Below are 22,444 nucleotides of genomic sequence, written 5' to 3' on the forward strand. Positions count from 1 at the left end.
GAATGGATAAAATACAGAAGGTGAAGTTTTAACTTAGATTTTGAGTTTAACTCTAGATTAGTGAAGGGGGAGTAACATGGACCCTGGAAAAGCAAGATGGAATTAGTTTATGCAGGATTTTAAATGCCAAATAGAAGAGTTTGATTAATATTCAGTGTGGTATCTCAAATTCTTTATCACTTTAGTAGTAGCAGAAATATATTTCAACTGATATTATTTTTTCTATAGTTTTTTAATTCTCATATTTAAAAAAAAAATGAATAAGTTTTCATGCTCCTCCACTAAAATCCTACACTGATATCTCATTTTATCTTAGAGAGGATCATGGGCTATCAAATATCAAGCCAGTGGATTATATACTTTCAAAATTATTATTTTTTTGGTGAGGCAATTGGGGTTAAGTGATTAATCCAGAGTCACACAACTACTAAGTGTCAAGTCTCTGAGGCTGGACTTGAACTCAGGACCAATTCTTCTGACTCCAGGACCAATTCTCAATCCATTGTACCATCTAGTTGCCCCTCAAAATTTTTTAATGCATGGAAAGTCTTTCAGTGTAAGTCCAGTGATTGACTGCATATTGATATTTGGGGACTGCCCAGTTTTGGAGAAGCCCATCATCAGATTGGCTACAGCAACTCTCAGAAAAACTTCTGTTTAATCAGAGCCATGGTGTTCATTATTTGGAGAAAAAGAAACCCACAGTTATGAAATCACAAGTCTTGGTATATTGCATAGTCTAAAAGTCAGATAATCAAGTTTACTAAACTCAGGCCAAATTTATTTCTTAGTTATTTAGAAGTCTTTGGTAGAGACTTTTAGGAACAAGTGAATTTCTTGCTCTATTGGATCCTATTCTCCATTGTAGTTATTAATATTCAGAAGTTAACTTTTATTATGAGAATTGGATTAGTTTTGTTTCATTACATTTTAAATATATCAAACAATTTTTTGCTTGTAATAATTTATAGAATTTATTTAACAGAATCTATGTCATTTCTTTTTTTTAGTGTGGAACGTTTTTTGGAGCAGCCTGAGATACATACGTAAGACTTTAATATGTGTCATTTTTAATTTATTTATTTTTCATTTTGATATTGATTAAATAAATTTTAAAAAGCCAATTCCAGTTGTTTTTTTTTTTCTGTTGAAGTTTATCAGCACTTTTTCAAAGTGCTTCAAAGACAAGATCCCTAAAGTAACTTTATTAATTGGATTGCCCTAGTGTTCTCTTCCTTAGCTTTATTTAGTTTTGCAATCACTGTCCTGAGCAGTTTGCAAGCACTCCTAGATTAGACTTCCCAGGATAACACTCCAGGTATAATTTTTCCATTTTTTCTTTGTTAAATTATGTATGTGTCTATGTGTGTATACAAATATATATATATATATATATATATATATATATATATATATATATATATATACACAATCCATTAATACAAATATATGTATACATAAAACATTTAAAATTGCTATTGTAAACTAGAAAATGAAGATTTTCCATGCTTACTCCAACCTAATCAATGTATTTCTTGTTCTACATATTTAGAGGAGGAATATTTATACAATTTGACTTTATAAATAGATCTTTATAACATACCATTAATGCAGATATTCTTTTAAAAATATTACTTGAGAGACAGTATGTGGTAATAGATTAAATACTTCAACTGGTATTCAGATTATCTCTTTAAATATTATTAATTGTGTAGCCAAAGGCAAATCTCTTAATTTTTGAACCTTAATTTATTCATCTGTAAAAAGGGATGATGGGCAGGTAGGTAACATAATAGATCGTGCACCAACCTACAGTCATGAATTCAGATCCATCCTTAGATACTTAATAGCTGTGACAGTTCACTTAACCCTGATTGTCCCAGTTTCCTCATTTATAAAATAAGCTGTAAAAGGAAACGGTAAACCATTCTAGAATCTTTGCCCAAAAAACTCCAGAGGGGATCAAGAAGAATTGGACATGATTGAAATGACTAAACAACAAAATAGCTATGATAATAATAACTTGTAATTTCTATATTATAGGGTTGTTATGAGGCTGAAGTAAGCACTTTGCACACCTTTAAGTGCTTTATAAATGTCAGTTATTATTTTTATTAGTACTTAGAGTAAACAGAAATATATGATCTAATAGCTAGGACCCCTGAATGAGCTCCAAGATCAAATTCTGGTTTTGACTCTTAACTCATTTACAGATCACAAGCAAATAAAGCATATTGTCTATCAGTCTTTTTGTTTCTCCTTCTTAAGGGTAAAAGTAGTTTTTTTATATATATATATATATATATACATATCATGTGAAATGACATTTATTGTTAGTGAAAAATAAATTTATATCTTATGAAATGACATTTATTGTTAAAGGAAAATAAATGTGAATTTTATTTTTTTTTCCTTTAGGGGGCGATTATTAGTTGGTACTTTTGTGGCTCTCACATTCAACTTGTTTACAATGCTTTCTATTAGGAATAAACCTTTTGCTTACGTCTCTGAAGGTATGTTTTTTATTTCATAAGAAAGAAAATCCAGTTTAAAAAAGAAAAAAAGCTCTTTTTACCTTGATTGATGTCTCAATCTCCCTTGTAAAATGGTATCTTTAGAAAATAGAAAATATATGTTTTGAAAAATAAAAAGCTTTAATTAAAAAAAAAGAATTGAAATGTGGCATAATAGAAGTCAAGGATTCTATTCAAGTCCAAGCTTTGATACAGACTAGTTGTATGATCCTTGGCAAGTTTTTTAATTTCTCAGAACTTGAACAGCTTTCTAAGGACATACAGCAAACTGAATTAGTAGAGGACATTTCCTTACCGTGAGCTCCCTACCCAGGTGAAATGACAACTTCAAGCCAAAGATTTTTTTTTCTTACAGATAGCTTCATTATACTTAATGTATTAATTACATATTTAAAATATAAAAATGAGTTCTGAAGGGAAGAAAGGCAAAGAGCAATGATTATTAATTTATTTTGTAAACATTTTAAAGCTCAAAATACAAAAAAAATTCATTAATTCAGGCATTAGTAATTCAGTTATGGAATAAGCTAATTCTATCGATAAAGGAAAAGAAGGTTTTATTTAGCAACATAATAAACTATCTTAAAAGGGGAATGTTTGACCTTATTAAGAATCATATTTTGGTTGTTTGCTTGCATTTTGTTTTTGTTCTAATTTTTTTTCTGCTTTTGATCTGATTTTTCTTGTGCAGCTTGATAACTGTGGAAATATGTGTAGAAGAATTGCACATATTTAACATATATTGGATTACTTGCCATCTAGGGGAGAGGATGAAGGGAAGGGAGAGAGAAAAAAAGTTTGGAAGACAAAGTTTTACAAGGGTGAATGTAGAAAATTATCTATGCATATGTTTTGAAAATAAAGCTTTATTTAAAAAATAATTTGGGGGCATTACAAAATTTCTCTTTAAGTGACATAATTAGGTTAATTACAAATAATTTTAATCCAATTAAAACAAGTCCAAGAAAACATCTGTTGGGCAACACTTTGAAAGTACATATACTTGAAAAATAACAAAACTCTTTCAAAATATTTTGCAAGTAGAGCTTTTCTTGATTCAGACTGTCTGTTAATTTGGTGGTCCAGTTAATAAGGTTTAATTAGGGAATGTCAACATTTTGGGACCATTCAGCCCAAGAAAATTGGCCCATAGCCAATGCATGGATAGAAAAGCAGTAGTAGGAAGTGAAGTAGATGGTTAGGTAGAGCTAGTAGTGGCATGACAGGAAACCTGAGATCTTCAAGGAGAGGTTTATACTAGGTAGGAAAGGCATTCTTTTTAATTTTAATTTTTTTTTTTTGGTTATATGTGTACAATAATTTTTAACATTTCCATATTTGTGTTATTGTAAGAGAAGAATCATAACAAAACCAGGGAAAAACATGAGAAAGAAAAATACAAAAAAATTAGTATGTTTGATCTGCATTCAGTCTCTATAGTTCTCCTTCTGGATGTGGAATTGGCTTGGGTCACCACATTTCTGAGAAGAGTTAAGTATATCATATAGTAAATTATTACATAATCTTGCCAGGGCAAGCATTCTTAATCTAAAATCTGTTAACTTTTTTTGGCAACTAAATTGCAATATGTTGGGGTTTCCTTTGAAATCCTATGTATTTTATTTTATGCATTTAAAAACATGGTTCTAAAAAGGGGCTTTATAGGTTTCTTTTTTCATAGATTTTTTTTCCTTTTTTATTAAAGCTTTTTATTTTCAAAACATATACATGGATATAAACTCTGGCTCTCAGATTAATAAACGAAAATCACAAGGAAAAAAAATAAAATAAAAAAAATAAAAAAAAACCATATACATGGATAATTTTTTGACATTAACACTTGCAAAACCTTGTGTTCCAATTTTCCCCCCCTTCTCCCTCATAGGTTTTACCAGATTACCATAAGGGTCTGTGAAAAACATTAAGCACCTCTGTAGTAGGTCTTAAAACTTTGCATATTAGGATAACTTGGAGAAAACAGCTACTTGAAATTCTCATTTAAGCTGAAATATCTCTATATCATATTTCTTATGATATAGAATTTGGGGACTAGTGGCACAGAAAATAAAGGATAAAATTTGAGATGAGTATATTAGTAAGATATGTGGAAATATGAATGAAATAATCTAGAAAATATCACTGAAAAAGGTTTATATAAACAACAGGGCTTCTTAAACTTTTTCCTTTTGGGACCTCTTTTCACCCCAAGAATTTTTTATGTTTCTCTGGGTACACAAATGTATAAAATAGGTATACAAATCATGTTCAGTTACATAATCCCTTTAAGAACTCTGTACTGTACACTTTCGTTAGTTCTTTGAAGCCAACTGGCTATGATGTATTGGAACAAAAGAGACTTTTGACTCAAACTTTTGTCTTAATGGCCTACAATTTTGTTCAATTCAAGTATGAAGCCTCTATTGTACAAAATCCTCTGTGTGCTGAGTTTTGGAGGCTACAAAAACAAAAATAAAAAATATTCTCTGCCCTTAATAGCTTTTTGCGAGTTTGCGAGTACACCATGAAAACAAATAATGTGAGCAAAAAAGATAGCATGAACAACTATATCAGAGGAAGTTTCTTGTAGTAACATATGGCAAAAGAGAAAACTCTCCAAGGAGTACTATCAGAAGTACTTCTGCATATAACGTGGCCTGGTATTTGCTAAACTTATCAAAAAAATTACAAAATCAGGAAGGTTGTTGAATTGGTTTCCCTAGATGGCATGATAATAATAAATTTTTATTTCATCTAGCTGCTACTACTAGTTGGCTTCAGGAACATGTTGCTGATCTTAGTAGAAGGTAAGCTTGAATGAAGTTTAGTTATAATTTAATTAAACAGTAATACATAATGACTGTAAATTAAAGTATTTATTCTATAAGTATATCAACATAGAAGCTGGCTTCTTATTCTAACTTTACTTTTCTTCTTATGTACTATTTGTTGGCATGTTTGTTAAATTTGTTAAATTAGCATAAGTTCCACAGATAAAATACAAAAAGAAACTCCAATAAGACTTTTGTCAATTACTAAGCTTTTTCCCCAAAGTTTTCCTTCTGTGAAAACAAGATAAATTATATGTTATTGAAATGCAGTTCATTTTTTAGATAAATTTGCAACAGAAATAGTATTTATGAATCCTTCTTTGTTTTGTTTTTCCTTATAGTTTGTGTGGAATAATTCCAGGCCTTAGCAGTATATTCCTTCCTCGAATGAATCCTTTTGTCTTGATCGATCTTGCTGGAGCTTTTGCTCTTTGTATTACATATATGTTAATTGAAATAAAGTAAGTATTACCCCTGGATGAGAAATCAGGAAACCTGGATTTTAGTTCATCTGAACCACTAACATGCTGTTTTGACTTAGTCAAGTTGTTTAACCTCTGTAGGCCTTAGCTGTCCCATGTTTAAAATAGTAAATGGGAATTGATAACCATGAAGATTCCTTTCATTTTAATGTCTTAAGATTTTTATGATTGGTAAAAATACTGAAAGATAATCTGTTGTCACCAAAAAGCAAAACAAATTAATTTAAAAGAATTAAGGAAATGAAACACCCAACTATTTGCTTTATATTATTAATACCCACATTGCTTGTATGTTCACTTGGCTATTATTGCTATTATAATAATGTCTTTATTGCTAAAAAAAAAAAAAAAAAACAAAAAAACTGCATTGTTTTAGAGAATAGTGTATCTATTACAAGAGAAATATTTCATATATTGAAAAGCACTTGGAAAATGACTATAAATGAGGAGCCTATGACTTTGGAGCTTTGATCCATTTCATAATGGAACTTCTCAACAAATTAAACTATTGATGGAATCTTGTACTCTACCAGGAAAGTCTCTATGAATAAAATAGTAGAGAACCCACCCTCTTCCCTTGGCAGAGAGTTCTAAATTTTCACAAATACCTATCAGAAAATTAGTATTTCTGTAGCAAATTAAATGAACCATTAAATTCCCTTTGTTTATATAAAATAAACTAGTTTTGCTTCCAAGAAGTAAAAATTTAAATAGATATCTTTGACAAAGAAATTAACTATTAATTAATATTTTTGGTATAACTTGAGTTTTCACAACATCTCTTGTTTGATGTGGTAATTTCCTTGTAATGAAGATATCTTGCATTTAAGGTTAATATTACCTAGTGCAACAGAAGTCATTTTAAAAAATACTTTATTTGTCCACATACCTGTCTATATGTATGTTATGTGAGTTGTTTATTTTTTAATCATTTAAATTTTTTATTTAATTTAATTTAAATATTTTACAGTTACATGTGAAACAATTTTTATATTTTTTTTGTCTTCCATTTAGTTTATTTTTAATACACATTACTTTATAAATCCTGTTGAGAGAGAAAAATCAGAGCACAAGGGAAAAACCATGGGAGAGAAAAAAAAACACAGAAAAAAATTTAATATAGCATGTGTTGATTTACATTCAATCTCCATATTTCTTTTGCTGTTTGCAGTTGACATTTTCTGTACAAAGTTTATTGGGATCACTTTGGATCACTGAACCACCGAGAAGAACCAAATCTTTCATATTTGATCATCATATATTCTTGTTATTATGTACAATGTATTCCTGGTTATGTCAGTAGTTTATTTAAAGACTTAACTGTAGGGGGAAATTTTGTCTTGAAAAACTGGGAGTATTTTGAGTCTTTTCCATTCCTGATAATAACCAGTTTTAACATTTTTAGCATTTTGAGAATTAGTTACAAGTAGCTTGAAGTAAAAAGTGGTTTAAGGAACCTTCATTTACTCTTGATACTATTTTCTCATTTCAGTAATTATTTTGCAGTAGACACTGCTTCAGCCATAGCTATTGCTCTGATGACGGTTGGTACTATGTATCCAATGAGTGTGTATAGTGGGAAGGTATTACTCCAGGTAAGGAAAGTTTTCTCAGAATACTTCTTCTCCAAACTTGACTGCTTGGTATGATCCTTTTTTCCTAAATTTGTTTTTCACCTAATGGACAAACTACATAATCACATATTTTTAAGTTACTGGAGAACCTATTATAGCTTGGTACCTAGATTTAAGTTTAGGCACTAAAATGAAGTGATTTCTCCTAAAACATGATATTTGGATACAATGAAAGCTCATAACTAACTGATAATATGGGGAGAATATTAGTCCTGTATTTTTAATATACAGCAAAACCAAGTTAGTGAGATTATTTGCCTTTAATGAACATGTTAAATGAAAAAGAATTACAGCTTCTCATTTTTATTTATTTATGTATATAGTTTATATTTTCATAATCTAGCTACTGACATTGAATCTTTTAGTTTTATTAAAACCAAAAGTCCATAGATTTCTTTTGCTACAGACTTTATATTTGAATTTGTTTACTAAAATAATAATCCTGCCTCTCATAGTCAGATAATGGTCAGTCTGGTCAGATAGGATTATCTCCAAGACTCTAGGACAACCACTTCAAAATTCACCATTATCCCTCACCAGTTTCCCCAATTATACATGATAATATTTTCAGAATCAGAGAAAGTTTTCTGTAAACACTTTCATAATATTAGACAAATATTTAGGTTTTTAGGCAAAGGGCTCCAACAAATGAATTCATTTGAATATAGGCTGATAACCTCAGGAATTTATATGCTAGAACTCTAGAATCTTTTAGCTTCACTTTCCTGTCATGTCCACAAATTTGATAGTTATTCTTCTTATCCTTGGAGATAACACTGTAAAGTAGGGTATGTTATGTAACCAAATTTTTATTGTTTCTGAGTCATTGATTCAACTAGTCTTCTGTCATATATTGATCATAAATTATTGTTATTTTCTTCTCCTAGACTACACCACCTCATGTTATTGGACAATTGGATAAACTTATCAGAGAGGTAATTATAGCTGATATTTAGATGAGTTACTTAGTAAAATCACCAATATTGTGGAATTGTGCTTAAAGAGTAGGTATATGCAAGCATTCTGTTAGGCTCCAGGTAGGATTGACCTAAAGTTTATATTTCCATTTTCCTAGAAATTTGTAATTATTTTAATAATATAGTTCAGATGAGAGTCATAACATGATAACAAAAGCAAATAAATCAGAGGAGTTATAAATATCAGTCAATGAATTTACCAAAGACAGGTATTGAAGGAGTTAAAGTGACATTATTTATTTCAAATGCCTTTTCACTTGTCTCTGTCACAGACATCCTTTGGACCATTACCTAGGCCTTGATGATCCCTGTACTTATTGTGTAGCATCTACAATTCTTTCTATACCTAATATTTTAGGTATGGATTAATTAGAATTGATTAATAGGATTGATTAATGTTTAATCAATCCTAAAGCTCTAGTTAATGTGGAAAGGACTTCATTGCTTCAGAATCTTGAGTTTTGTATTTCTACCTCCTTGTTATCTAATTTTACAAGTTCTCTAGGGATAGAGACTATACCTGTGATTTCATTGATATAGAAAAGTACTTTTGTCAGTGCAAAAGGATATTTTCTCTGCAAACTATAGTCTTAGCTACACTGAGATATTAAATGACTTGCTCAACTTCATAGAAGTATAGTATATGTTAGAGACTTGAAATCAGATTTTCCTGACTTAAGCTTACTCTTTATTCACTGCTGTCGCTTATAAAAACTCACTAATTATAGTAAATTAATTCATTAATGTCAGTGTAGGCATAAGATATAATAAAATATAGGTATTAGAAAACAATATATGGAAGAAATTTGAGTGCATCAAACATGAAAATGTGAATTTTATCAATAACTTATCTTTAGGTTTCTACATTGGATGGAGTCCTAGAAGTCAGAAATGAGCACTTTTGGACACTGGGATTTGGTTCATTGGTAGGTTTTCTATTGTGTTATATTTTTAGTAAATGAAGATATAGTAAAAAGGACATTTTAAAACATTTCTTTGATACCTGTTTCATACAATGTCCATTATTGAATTATTGAAACTGTTACAAAGTAGTCATTTGATAAACTTATGAGTATTGAGAGATTTTTCTCTTTTCTTTTTCAACAATCTTATTCCCCACCTCAGTACATAAATCATGGCTGTTGTTTCTTTTTTTTTTTCTATTTTAATATATTTTTATTTGTTTCATTTAATATTTCCCAATTATGTGTAAAAAATTTCAATATTCATTTTTTAAAAAATGAAACAAATTATATTTCCATTTTTGCCATGTTGCAAAAGAAAATAGACAAAAAAACAAGAAAAATCAATAAAGTAAAAGAAAAGTAATACTTCTCTCTCTGTAGGCATCATTTTTCATCAAGCCTCCTTTGGAATTATATTAAATCATTGCCTTGAACTGAGTAGATAAGTCTTTCCAAGTTGTTCTTCCTTATAATATTGCTAAGAGTTCTTCCAATTGCACTAACTTCACTTTGCATAGTAAGTTCATATATGTGTTCTCAGGTTCTTCTGAAACTATCTTGCTCTTCATTTCTTATAGCACAATGGTATTCCATCACTATTATATATTACAATTTGGTTAGCCCTTCCCCAATTAATCGGCATCCCTTTAATTTTCAATTCTTTGTCCCCACAAAAGAGCTATTATAAATATTTATATATGATTAGATCCTTTCCCCTTTTCTTTGATCTCTTTGGAATGCAGATCTAATTGTGGTATTATTTAGTCAAAGAGTCACAATTTTATAGCTCTATGGGCATAGTTCCAAATTGTTCTCCAGAATAGTTGGACTAGTTTACAACTCTACCAACAGTACATTAATATTACTATTTTTTCACATTCCCTCCAAAATTTGCCATTTTCTTTTTCTGTCATTTTTCTGTTAGGCTAATCAGTTTCATAATGGGTGAGAGGACACCTCAGAATTGTTTTAATTTTTATTTCTTTAATCAATAATGATTTAGAACATTTTTATGTGACTCTTGGAGAATTTTGATTTATTATTCTGAAATTTGGCTGTTCACAGCTTTTGACCATTTGTCAAATGGTAAATGGCTCCTTTTTTTAAAAAATAAATTACAATTACTTCCCTATATATATTTAAGAGAAGAGGCCTTACTCAGAGAAACTGGGTGTAAATTTCTTCCCCCATTTTCTGTTTCCCTTCTAATTTTGGCTGCATTATTTTGTTTGTGCAAATTTTTTTTTTTTAAATTTTATGTAATCAATATCTGTCTTCCAGTAATCCTCTGTATCTATTTTGGGCATACAATTGTTTCTTATCCATAAATCTGATAGGCACATTTTTCCATGCTTCCCTAAGTTACTTATGGTACTCACCCTTTAGGCCTATGTAGTATACCTTTTTTGGCTTTATTTGTGTGAGATAGTATGAGATGCTGCTCTGATTCTAGTTTTTTTTCAAAATTGCCTTCTAGTTTTCCCAGATTGTTATCAAATGGTACTTGAATCTTTGGGTTTCTTGAAAACCAGATTAAATACATAAAACATAATAGTAAATGAACCTGATGTAAATGTACCTAATCTATTATTCTACTACTCTATTTCTCAACCAGATTGTTTTGATGATTATCATTTTGTAATATGGTTTGAAACCTGGTACTATTATATGAGGGATCTCCATTCACATTTTGTTTTTCATTGATTCCCTTGATATTCTTGATTTTGTTCTTCAAGATGAATTTTGTTATTATTTTTCTAGCTCTATAAAATAATTCTTTGGAAGGTTGATTGAAATTGCACTGAATAAATATATTAACTTAAGTAGAATTGTCATTTTTATTATATTGAGTTAGCCTATTCATGAGCAAATAATATTTCTTGAATTGTTTAGATCTGTTTTTATTTGTAAGAAAAATGTTTTGTAATTATGTTCATAAAGTGTTTGGGTTTGTCTTAACAGGAAGAGTCCCAAGTATTTTATATTGTCTGTAGTTATTTAAATGGAGTTTCTCATTACCTATTTTTATTCCTTCAATTGCTTTTTCTTCTCTTATTGCTATAGGTAGCATTTTGAGTACAATATTGAATAATAGTGGACATAATTGTTTTACTACTTTTCTTATTGGAAAGTTCATCACTATTATAGACAATGCTTACTCTTGACACTAGATACTGCTTATTTTTAATAAGTGCTTCATTAATTCCTTTGCTTCCTAGTGTTTTTTAATAACAATAGGTGTTAGATTTTATCAGACTTTTTCCCTACATCTATTGATATAGTGATATCAAATTTTTTTTGTTGTTGTTTTTGTAATTGATAGAGTCCATAATATTGATAATTTTCTTAACAATTAATCTCCCTACATTTTTTTTTTACTAATTTTAGAATTATAACATTTTTTTGACAGTACATATGCATAGGTAATTTTTTACAACATTATCCCCTGTACTCCCTTCTGTTCCGAATTTTTCCCCTCCTTCCCTCCACCTCCTCCCCTAGATGGCAGGCATTCCCATACATATTAAATATGTTATAGTATATCCTAGGTACATTATATATGTGCAGAACCGAATTTTGTTGTTGCAAAGGAAGAAATGGATTCGGAAGGTAAAGATATTCTGAAATGGGACTATTCAGACTATTTGCTTCTTTCTCTGTTAATCTGGGCAAGCTATATTTTTGAAAGTATTCTTCCATTTCATTTAAGTTATCGAATTTATTGGCATAAAGTTGAGCAAAGTAGCTCCTAACTATTGTTCTAATTTCCTCTTCATTAGTGGTGAGTTCTCCCTTTTCATTTTCAAGACTAACAATTTGCTTTTTCTCTTTCCTTTTTTTAATCAGGTTTACTAAGGGTTTGTCTATTTTGTTGTTTTTTTCATAGAACCAACTCTTAGTTTTATTAATTAATTCAATAGTTTTTTTACTTTCAATTTTATTAATCTCACCTTTTATTTTTAGAATTTCAAGTTTCGTGTTTGGGGGTTATTAATTTGTTCCTTTTCTAGCATTTTTAGTTGTAAGCCCAATTTGTTGACCTTCTCTTTCTCTATTTTATGCAAATAGGCCTCTAGAGATATAAAACTTCCCCTTATTACTGCTTTGGCTGTATCCCACACATTTTGGTATGATATCTCATTATTGTCATTTTCTTGGGTGAAGTTATTAATTATGTCTATGATTTGCTGTTTTACCCAATCATTCTTTAGTATAAGATTATTTAGTTTCCAATTATTTTTTGGTCTATTTTCCCCTGGCTTTTTATTAAATGTAATTTTCATTGCATTGTGGTCTGAAAAGGATGAATTTACTATTTCTGCCTTACTGCATTTGATTTTGAGGTTTTTATGACCTAGTATATGATCAAATTTTGTATAGGTTCCATGAACTGCTGAGAAGAAAGTGTACTCCTTTCTGTCTCCAGTTAGCTTTCACCAAAGATCTATCATATCAAACTTTTCCAGTATTCTATTTACCTCTTTGATTTCTTTCTTATTTATTTTATGGTTTGATTTATCTAATTCTGAGAGTGCAAGGTTGAGATCTCCCACTATTATAGTTTTACTGTCTTTCTTTTTGCAGCTCTCTTAATTTCTCTTTTAAGAATTTAGATGCTGCACCACTTGGTGCGTATATGTTTAATATTGATACTGCTTCATTATCTATGCTACCCTTTAGCAGGATAAAATGCCCTTCCTTATCTCTTTTAATTAAATCAATTTTTGTTTTTGCTTGATCTGAGATGAGGATGGCTACCCTTGCTTTTTTGGCTTTACTTGAAGCATAGTAGATTCTGCTCCATCCTTTTACCCTGTCTCAGGTGTGTTTCCTATAAATAATATATAGTAGGATTCTGGCTATTAATCCAGTTTGCTAACTGCTTCCTCTTTATGAGGGAGTTTACCCCATTCACATTTATGGTTAGAATGACTAATTCTATATTGCTTGCCATCCTGTTAACCCCTACTTATGCTTTTCTCCTTTCCTTCCCTCTTACCCCCCTACCCAGTATTAAACTTGTGAACACCACTTGCTTTTCACAGCTCTCCCTTTTGGTATCCATCCCCCGCCTTAAAGTCCTCTTCCTATTTTACCCCTTTTTCTCACAATTTCTGTATTCCCTTCCCCTTAGCTTACTCCTTCCCTCTTACTTTTCAATGAAGTGGAAGAAGTTTCACCATAAATCGAATATATCTATTGATACACACTATGTTCATCCCCCTCCTTTCTTTCTCTCAGATATAATAGGTTACCTTTGCCTCCACTTTACTCTTTTTTATGATATAATTTCCTTTCCATCTCTAGTTTCTAGGACAAATTGTACATGTGTTCTTTACATATCTTTATGGCAGAAATATAGTTCTCAAGATTCTTTTTACCTTTTTTAGAAATCTCTTGAGTTCTGTATTTGAAAATCAAACATTTTGTGTAGATCTGGTCTTTTCATCAAGAATAGATGGAATTCATTTATTTCGTTAAATTCATTTATTTCTTCCCTGGAAAACAATGCTCATTTTTGCTGGGTAAGTTATTCTTGGCTGCATACCAAGTTCCTTAGCCTTTTGGAATATCATATTCCAGGCCCTTTGTTCTTTTAATGTGGATGCTGTTAGATCCTGGGTTATCCTTATTGTGGCTCCTCCATATCTGAATTGCTTTTTTCTAGCAGTTTCCAATATTTTTTCCTTTGTCTGATGGTTCTTGAACTTGGCCACTATATTTCTTGGCGTTTTGATTTTAGGGTCCCTTTCAGTAGGCGATCGATGAATTTTTTCAATGTCTATTTTACCCTCTGGGCAGTTCTCTTTGATAATTTCCTTTTTTTTCCTCACATTTTTCAGGGAGTCCAATTGTTCTCAAATTATCTCTCCTGAATCTGTTTTCCAAGTCTGTTGTCTTTCCAATAAGGTTCTTGAGATTCTTTTCAATTGTTTCGTTTTTCTGGATTTGCTTGACTACTTATTGGTTTCTCCTTGAGTCATTCATTTCTACTTGTTCGAGTCTAATTTTCAATGATGTATTTTCTTCACTCACTTTTTTTATATCTTTTTGTAATTATCCAATTGAGTTGTTAAGTGAGGTTTTTTTCTTCTATGGAATTTTTTTCCATTTCATCCATTTTATTTTTTAGAGAGCTGTTTTCTTTTTCCAGCTCACTAATCCTGTTTTCCTTGGAGTTGTTTACCTTTTCTAATTCACTAGTTTTGTTTTTCATTGATTTGATTTCTTTATCTATTCTGTCTTTAAATGCGTGGGATGACTTCTCCAGACTCTCTTGCCAAGCTTCCCTTTCCTTTTCCCATTTCCCTTCTAGCTCTCTTGTGAGAGCCTTTTTGATTTCCTCTATGAGAGTCTTATGTATTGAGGAGCAGATCATATCCCCCTTAGGGGATTCCTCTGGAGACAGTCTGCTTTTAGTCTCCTCAGGGTTTGAAGTCTGCTCTCTCTCCATACAGAAGCTGTCAATGGTTAGAGCCCTATTAAATTTTTTGTTTGTTTTGTCAGAGCAGGAATCAAAGAAAACAAATTGACAAGAGAAACAATTGGTCTGTTTTTTTGGGGGATGGAGCTGGATGGTATTACTGGCCTTCCTGTACAGACTGTGGGAGACAGCAGCGAGGCACTAGCAGGACAGCGATGGCTGCGCTGCATCTGCACTCTGAGGCTCTAAGAAAACGCTGAATCACTCCGGGTGGGGGTGGGAGTAGGGGTGGCCAGTCCAGAGAGATGCTAGCTTTCCTGGGTTTTATTCTTCACCTCCGGTCCGCTGCTCCTGGCTTGCTGCCAAGACAGAACATATACATTGGGGTAAAAGTCTTTTTGCAGAAACTGAAGAGATCGAACCCCTCCCCCCTCCGGTCTGAGCTGTGTGAGCTGCCTGCCTCACTCTGGCTGCCTGCCCTCAGTCTGTTCATCTCCTCCCCCAAGCAAACACAGACCTTCTCTGGCGAATTTCAAGGATGTCTTCTGTTGGTGATTATTTGTGGGTTTCTTTTCCAGTCAAGCATTAATTCCGAGACTTGTCATGAAATAAATTCTGAGAGAAAATGCAGAGCTCAAGCAGCTGTCTGCCTCCATACTGCCATCTCACCTGGTCATAGTGTATGATCTTTATGATCTATTGTTATAATCTCCTGGATCTTTTTAAATAATGTATGTGTTTAAAGATAGACATTTTCCCCTAAGCACTGCTCTGATTGCCTCCCAGAACAAGCTATTTTCTTGGTCAAATGTTTTTCTGAATAGATATTATCACATTTTCTTCTATTTTTTCATTCATTTTATTTTGTTTTGTTATTTCTTGATATCTCATGAAGTTATTAGTGCCCATTCATTCCAATTTTTAAGGAATTATTTCCTTCACTGAGCTTTTGTATCTCTTTCTCCATTTGGCCAATTTTCTTTTTAAGGAGTTTATTTCTTCAGTGAATTTTTATACCTCTTTACCATTAAGCCAATTTTGTTTTTTAAGTGGTTATTTTCTTTCTTTGCTTTAATTTAATTACCTAATTTTTTCTCTATCACTCTCATTTGATTTTGTAAATCACTTTTTAAACTTTTTTCAGGAATTCTTGTTAAGCTTGTTTCCAGTTCACTTTTTTCCTTCCTTTAAGACCTTGCTTGTAGTTGTTTTGACTTCATTGTCTGCTGAGTTTGTTTTTTGGTCTTCTTAATCACCATAGCAATGTTTTATGATTAGGTGTTTTTTTGTTGTGTTAGCTTATTTTTCTCTATTCTTGTTCTTGATTTTGAACTTTATCTTAAAAGTCTTCAGGCTATTTTGCATTTCTGTCTTAAGGGCTAATTCTGGGCTTTTGGAAGTTGGTATTTCCAAGGTGGTATGATCTTGGGAGAAGTGTAGCCATTGCTCTTTTGGTCTGCACTCTGGTCTTTATATTAGAAGGACTTCTGGTCTCTTGTGATTGCAGTAGATACTGTTCTTCAGGGACCTTGGTTCCTTGGGATTAGAAATGTACTGTTCCAGGGTCTGTGAACCCTTGAGATTGGAAGTGACTCTTCTTCAGGATCCCTGATCCTTTGTGATCTAAAACATTATTATTCCATAGAACTGCTGCTTTCTCTTGACCAAAAATACACCTCTTCCCTTGAACCATGATCCCAGAAGTGAGTATAGGAAATGGATTTGCCCAACAGTGTGGTCCTGCATCCATTGTTAGCACATTAGTTCTCTGTAATCTCTTTCTGACCAGTTGCTGGGTCCCCTTTCTGTCTTTGACTTGAGAGTTCCTGCAGCTGCTACTGCCTCTGTCACCACCATTTGTTCTACCTCTTTTCTTTCGTATACAAGGGCTTCAAGCCAGCCTCTACCCCAAAGCCCCAGATTTTTCCTTCCAACCTCCTAACAAGTTGTCCTGAGTTAGAATATCTCAATCTGATCTTTTGTTGTCTCTGCCACTCTAGAATTCAATTTGAGGTGTTAAATAAGTTTTTTAGAGGGGAGTATTAGGAGATGTTTTAATTCCACCCCTAGGAATCTTGCTGTTGTTTCTTGATACTGAATTAACCAGGTAAGAATAAATGAAATCCCTGAACTGGCTGATTAGTCGCATAACAGAATTTTGAGAACTTCTAAATATAATACTGTAATGTAATTCATTTATAAAGGTTTCTTCTATTAGAGCTAACATAGTATTTAGCTAAACAACAATTAAGCCCCTACTATGCATTTTATGTATACTAGAAAAATATAGTGATTTCTCATCTTCCCAGGACATAGACAAGAACAACCATAAATTAAGCCAAAAAAGCTAAGGGTAGGGAGGGCCTTTGGACAGTCAGAATAAGTGTTACTAAGTCTTTTTGCTAAAGTTTATATACCATTTTTATATGAAAGTCCTGAGAACTGTCACCAAGAAGCTGTTTATTCTCATTAGTCATCAAGGATTTTTTAAGTTCTATTTGCCAGATAGTCTGTTAAGTTCTGGGAGTACAAAAAAGGCAAAAACATGATCTCTCCATGGGAGAGACAACTTGCAAACAATATATGTGTGTGTGTGTGTGTGTGTGTGTGTGTGTGTGTGTGTAGTGTGTGTGTGTGTGTGTGTGTGTGTAGTGTGTGTAGTGTGTGTGTGTGTGTGTGTGTGTGTGTGTGTGTGTGTGTGTGTTTTACATCCAATGTAAATAAAAAGTCATTTCAGAGGGAAGGTCTTAGAAGCAGGAAGGGCCAGAGAAGTCTGCCTGCATAAGATGAAAGTTGAACTGAGTCTTGAAGAAAGCAAGGAGGCAGAGTAGACATAGAGGTATGGAGGACAGTTAGTGAAAAGGCATACATATATAAAATGGAGTGTTATATATAAGGAACAGAAAGAATGATAAACTACATGGATGGATTTTTTTTTTTTTTTTTTTTTTTAAGCCATGAGATTTGGTGATTAAGAGATCATTGGTAACTTTGGAGATAGCAATTTCATTTGAAGGTCAGAAACCAAATTGAAGAGGCTTCAAAATCAAGTGAGAATGAGGTTTTGCATGTAGTTTCAATAATCTTTGTTTTCTAGTTTTTAGACCTCCAGCAGATAAAAAAAACTACAAAAGACAAGGAAAGTAGTTGCCACATATAGGTACACTTAACATAGTAAGAAGCATTATTATTGGCCCACTGACAAAAAAAGAGATGCAGAAACTATAAAAATCAAACGTAAAAACTCAAAAGTATAACATCCTGAAGCTATATATTATATGGGTCCTCAGCTTTATACTCTTCAATACTCTTTGAGAACATTTCTATATAACAAGATGATACAGTCATCATTTGTTCTCAAGAATTTTGAGTTTTTACTCTATAAAATATGATCCTCCCACATAGCATTATTTTTAAAAGAATTGCTTGAAGGAACAATAGGGATAATAATTCTAAAGAAGAGAAAATTTGGGGTCATCTAGGTGGTGCAGTGGATAGAGCATCAGCCCTGAAGTCCGGAGGACCTGAGTTCAAATCTGGTCTTAAATACAGTACTTCCTACCTGTGTGATCCTGGGCAAGTCACTTAATTCCAATTGCCTCAGGGGAAAAAAAAGAAGAGAAAATTTAGGGTTACATGCTCACTTTGAATATTTTAAGGTTTGTTAGTGAAAGTATTAGGCTTAGTCCATTTGGTGAAGAGGGCAAAAATAGGATCAATAATGAGATTTAATTATATTTCAGTTCAATATAAGGAGTAATGAAACCTGTAAAAATGTAATAGGCTGTCTTGGGAAGTAGTGAGTTTAAGTGGAAAATAAATATTTTTGGGGTTGCTTCATTTAGAGATTGGACTAAATAAATGACCCAGTTAGAATGTCCTTTTGAACTCTAAAGATTATATGATTCTATTAGCTTATAATATAATAGAGGAAATAAGATACATGAAATATTAAAGAAGACAAAATTATATTTAACAACATTATGTACTGTCATAATTTTTTGCTGTCATTAATTTTTCAGCACACACAAAAAGGACAGTGTAAGCTTTACAGTACAGTCAGTAAATACAAGAGAAATTAGAGATGAGAGAGATCATTATTGACTTTTCTGTACGTTGGCTTTAAGGAAGAAGTGACCATGAAGGGTGAATAAAATACTGGTAGCAGAAAGTAAAACATTCTGAGAAACACCATAAAGAATGAGACCAAAGAAACATATATTGAGAACAAACAAGAAGTGTGGTCTAACTTGAACAAATTATTCCTATTAGAAAATAAAAAAGATGGTTGAAATTGATTAGCTTATGAAGAGTCTTGAAAATTTCAGTTAAGTCATTGTAGTTCTTTTTTTTAAATTATTAATTTTATAATTATAACTTTTTTTTTTTACAATACATATGCATGGGTAATTTTTTACATTATCCCTTGCACTCCCTTCTGTTCTGAATTTTCCCCTCTTTCCTTCCACCCCTTCCCCTAGATGGCAGGCATTCCCATACATATTAAATATGTTATAGTATATCCTAGATACAATATATGTGTGCAGAACTGAATTTTTGTTGTTATTGTTGTTGCAAAAGAAGAATTGGATTCAGAAGGTAAAATAACTTGGGAAGAAAAACAAAAATGCAAACAGTTTACACTCATTTTCCAGTGTTTGTTCTCTATGTGTAGCTGATTCTGTCCATCATTGATCAATTGGAACTGAATTAGATCTTCTCTTTGTTGAAGATATCCACTTCCATCAGAATACATCCTCATACAGTATTGTTGTTGAAGTGTATAATGATCTCCTGGTACTGCTCATTTCACTCAGCAAGTCTTTGTAGTTCTTAAAAAGAAGTAACAGTGTTTGAGGGAATATTTCTCTATTAATTGTATGCAGGATGAACTGAAGTGGGAAAGATAGGTGGCCTGTTGTAGAAATGTGTTGGTCACGTGATGATGAAAAACCAGATTATGGTAGTGAGAAAACACTTTTTTATTTCTTAGATGCTTTGTATTTGAAGGATACTATGTAAAATATAAAGATGAATTCTTTTAAGGAACTCACAGTCTTATTTTGGTATGATGCACAAAACTAACTTCATGATTGAATTAAAATGTTAATGAAATAGAAGCAAATTTTTAGAGAAATTGAAATACTATTAAATTAAGGAAAATAGAAGCAAATTTTTATGGAAATTTTAGAAGGGACAAATTTAGAATACTTCATAAAACAGTTTATAAGACTTAGTCATTAGTTGGTTTGGGAAAGTGAGAAAGAAATCAAAGGCAGTTATGGTATAAACTATATAAAAAGAGTCAAGCAATTTAGCCCTCCATTATATCTCAAATATTGACTATACCTTTAACTAAAGAATTTCTGATACTTTTTTGTTCTGTATAATTCTACAGTTAATATTGGAAAGCCATTGACAACTCCTTTTTGATTTTAGGTGCCTTAATAACTGAACTGACAGGGAAACTAAGGTTAATTTGTGTTCCATTTAAAAAAATTAATGGTAATATTATTACCACTTTTCTCTTCTAGAAAACTAGAGTTTATTCAGAAACTTACATGCCCTCTTCTGGTTACTGCCTATACTTTTGTTTACCATGCAAAAGTAGTTTTATGAACTTTTTTCTTGAGTAATGAGTTTATGATGTGTTAAGGAATTATGCTTTCCCTTTTGTTTAAGAAATGTCACAACCAAACCATAATTGAAGTTTTTCTTTCTCACCAACATCTTAGTTTCCCTTATGCAGACTCTTGTGTGCTTGCTCTCTTTTAGGCTGGATCAGTACATGTTCGAATTCGAAGAGATGCAAATGAGCAAATGGTTCTTGCTCATGTGACCAACCGTCTCTACACTTTGGTGTCAACTCTGACTGTACAGATTTTCAAAGATGATTGGATGAGGCCTGCTTTAATATCAGGACCAGTTGCAACCAATATGTTAAACCTTCCAGATCATCATATAATTCCAATGCCAACTTTAAAGGGTGATGAATTGAACCCTCTCACATCAACTCCAGCTAAACCCAGTACTGCACCTCCAGAATTTTCTTTTAATACACCAGGGAAAAATATGACCCCAGTTATTCTTCTAAATACACAAACCAGGCCTTATGGTTTGGGTATTAATCACGGATCCACACCATATAGCAATATGTTCAGTCAAGGATTTGGAGCACCAGGAATGGGAACAACTCAAGGATTCAGGACTGGTTTTACAAATATACCAAGCAAATATGGAACTAACAGTAGAGGGCAACCCAGACCATAAGACACTGCCATTTGATTTTATTTATTCTTATTAAGGGTATCAACTTTTTGACCTCTGTTCTCTTTAGCTGTCCAGAAATGTCAACATTTGATCATTCATTCTAAATATTAGGAATTGATGGTCTAATCCCCATTTCATGAAGCTTATAAGGCTATATTTTCATAAAATGCATTTAAGCTAATGAAATTCTCCTGAATTTGCAGCTTAAATGGATTTGCTATATTGAAAGTGTGTTCCTCTAAATTCAGATTTTGCTTCTCTTTCATTTTTTGAAATTGATTGCAATATGATCTTGTGTTAGCTTTATGAGGAATTAATTCACAGAGTGGCAACATTTCATTTTCCTGGTAAAATGTTTTCTTCATTTGAGATTATGGATCTTTTTCCTGAATAATGGTAAGAATTTCAGGAATGAGAAGAAATTACCATTATAAAAGTAAAGATCTCTTTTACAGCTTTTCCAAAGTCAGTTCTATTTTCTTTGGGGCCACACTAGCTTTTGGAAGTTATTGTGTTACAAAGCAAAATCAAGTTCTCCTTTTACTTGAAGTTTTCTATACATGTTTTACTGACCAAGATTTTAAAATGTCGTGACTAGATTTTTATCATGATTTTTATTGTTGTTGTTTAAATTTAGCTAACAAGTATTTTCACTAATTTTTCTGCAGTTTCAAATGAACCATGCTATTCTTCATTATATTTTTGGTTCACTTTTTAACAAATTATGTGTCAATGTGCAATGGACAGGTTTCTATTCTGATTATTCCAGTAAGAAATTAGTGGTGGAAACAGCCATAATTATACAACTTGTATAATTTATGACCCTTTTACTAGTTCACTGTTCTATATTTTATGAACACAATTGTATTGGCCATATCATACTTGCAAATTTGCAAAAATATTTTATTTCTGAACTGTATGATATCACAAAAACAAAAGAGAATTGAGATTGTTATACTATATTACATCTCCTGAGGACAGAATTATACTTTATTGTCCTATTTTATCAGGAATAGTGAAATAGTAATGGTGGCAATATTTTTTTAAATGACATAGGACATTATTTATTTTGAATGTTTTCCATGTGTATATTATGTGGAATTTCCAGTATAGCTAAGAGCTGCTTTATATAAAGCATAGTCAGTAATACCCAAATGTTCTCTTAAATGCATTCAACTTTATATGACCTCTAAAACCACTGTTTTAAAAAAGGGATTTCATGAGTAAATGAAGTTAAACTTACCCATTTGCCAGGAATTTTCCAGTAGTTATAATTTGGATGTTTCACTTGGTGCTGCTCTTAAGGATGCATGCATGACCTCAACACTT

General features: G+C 31.8%; 1 protein-coding gene across 4 annotated transcripts in view; it reads left to right on the plus strand.

Moving 5' to 3' along the window:
• SLC30A6 (solute carrier family 30 member 6) overlaps positions 1–21,837 on the plus strand; it is a 50,888-nt gene extending 29,051 nt beyond the window's left edge. For all 4 annotated transcript variants that reach the window (XM_074288139.1, XM_074288140.1, XM_074288141.1 and 1 more), the window contains 8 exons: positions 1,011–1,046; positions 2,419–2,513; positions 5,290–5,338; positions 5,704–5,823; positions 7,337–7,439; positions 8,366–8,413; positions 9,313–9,381; positions 20,621–21,837. In XM_074288139.1, the coding sequence (XP_074144240.1) occupies positions 1,011–1,046; positions 2,419–2,513; positions 5,290–5,338; positions 5,704–5,823; positions 7,337–7,439; positions 8,366–8,413; positions 9,313–9,381; positions 20,621–21,115 (1,015 nt within the window). In that variant the 3' untranslated portion in view covers positions 21,116–21,837. The remainder of the gene's footprint in view (positions 1–1,010; positions 1,047–2,418; positions 2,514–5,289; positions 5,339–5,703; positions 5,824–7,336; positions 7,440–8,365; positions 8,414–9,312; positions 9,382–20,620) is intronic.
• Positions 21,838–22,444: the final 607 nt, after the last annotated feature.

This window comes from Sminthopsis crassicaudata, chromosome 2 (assembly GCF_048593235.1).
Source record: "Sminthopsis crassicaudata isolate SCR6 chromosome 2, ASM4859323v1, whole genome shotgun sequence".
Classification (NCBI taxonomy): Eukaryota; Metazoa; Chordata; class Mammalia; order Dasyuromorphia; family Dasyuridae; genus Sminthopsis; species Sminthopsis crassicaudata.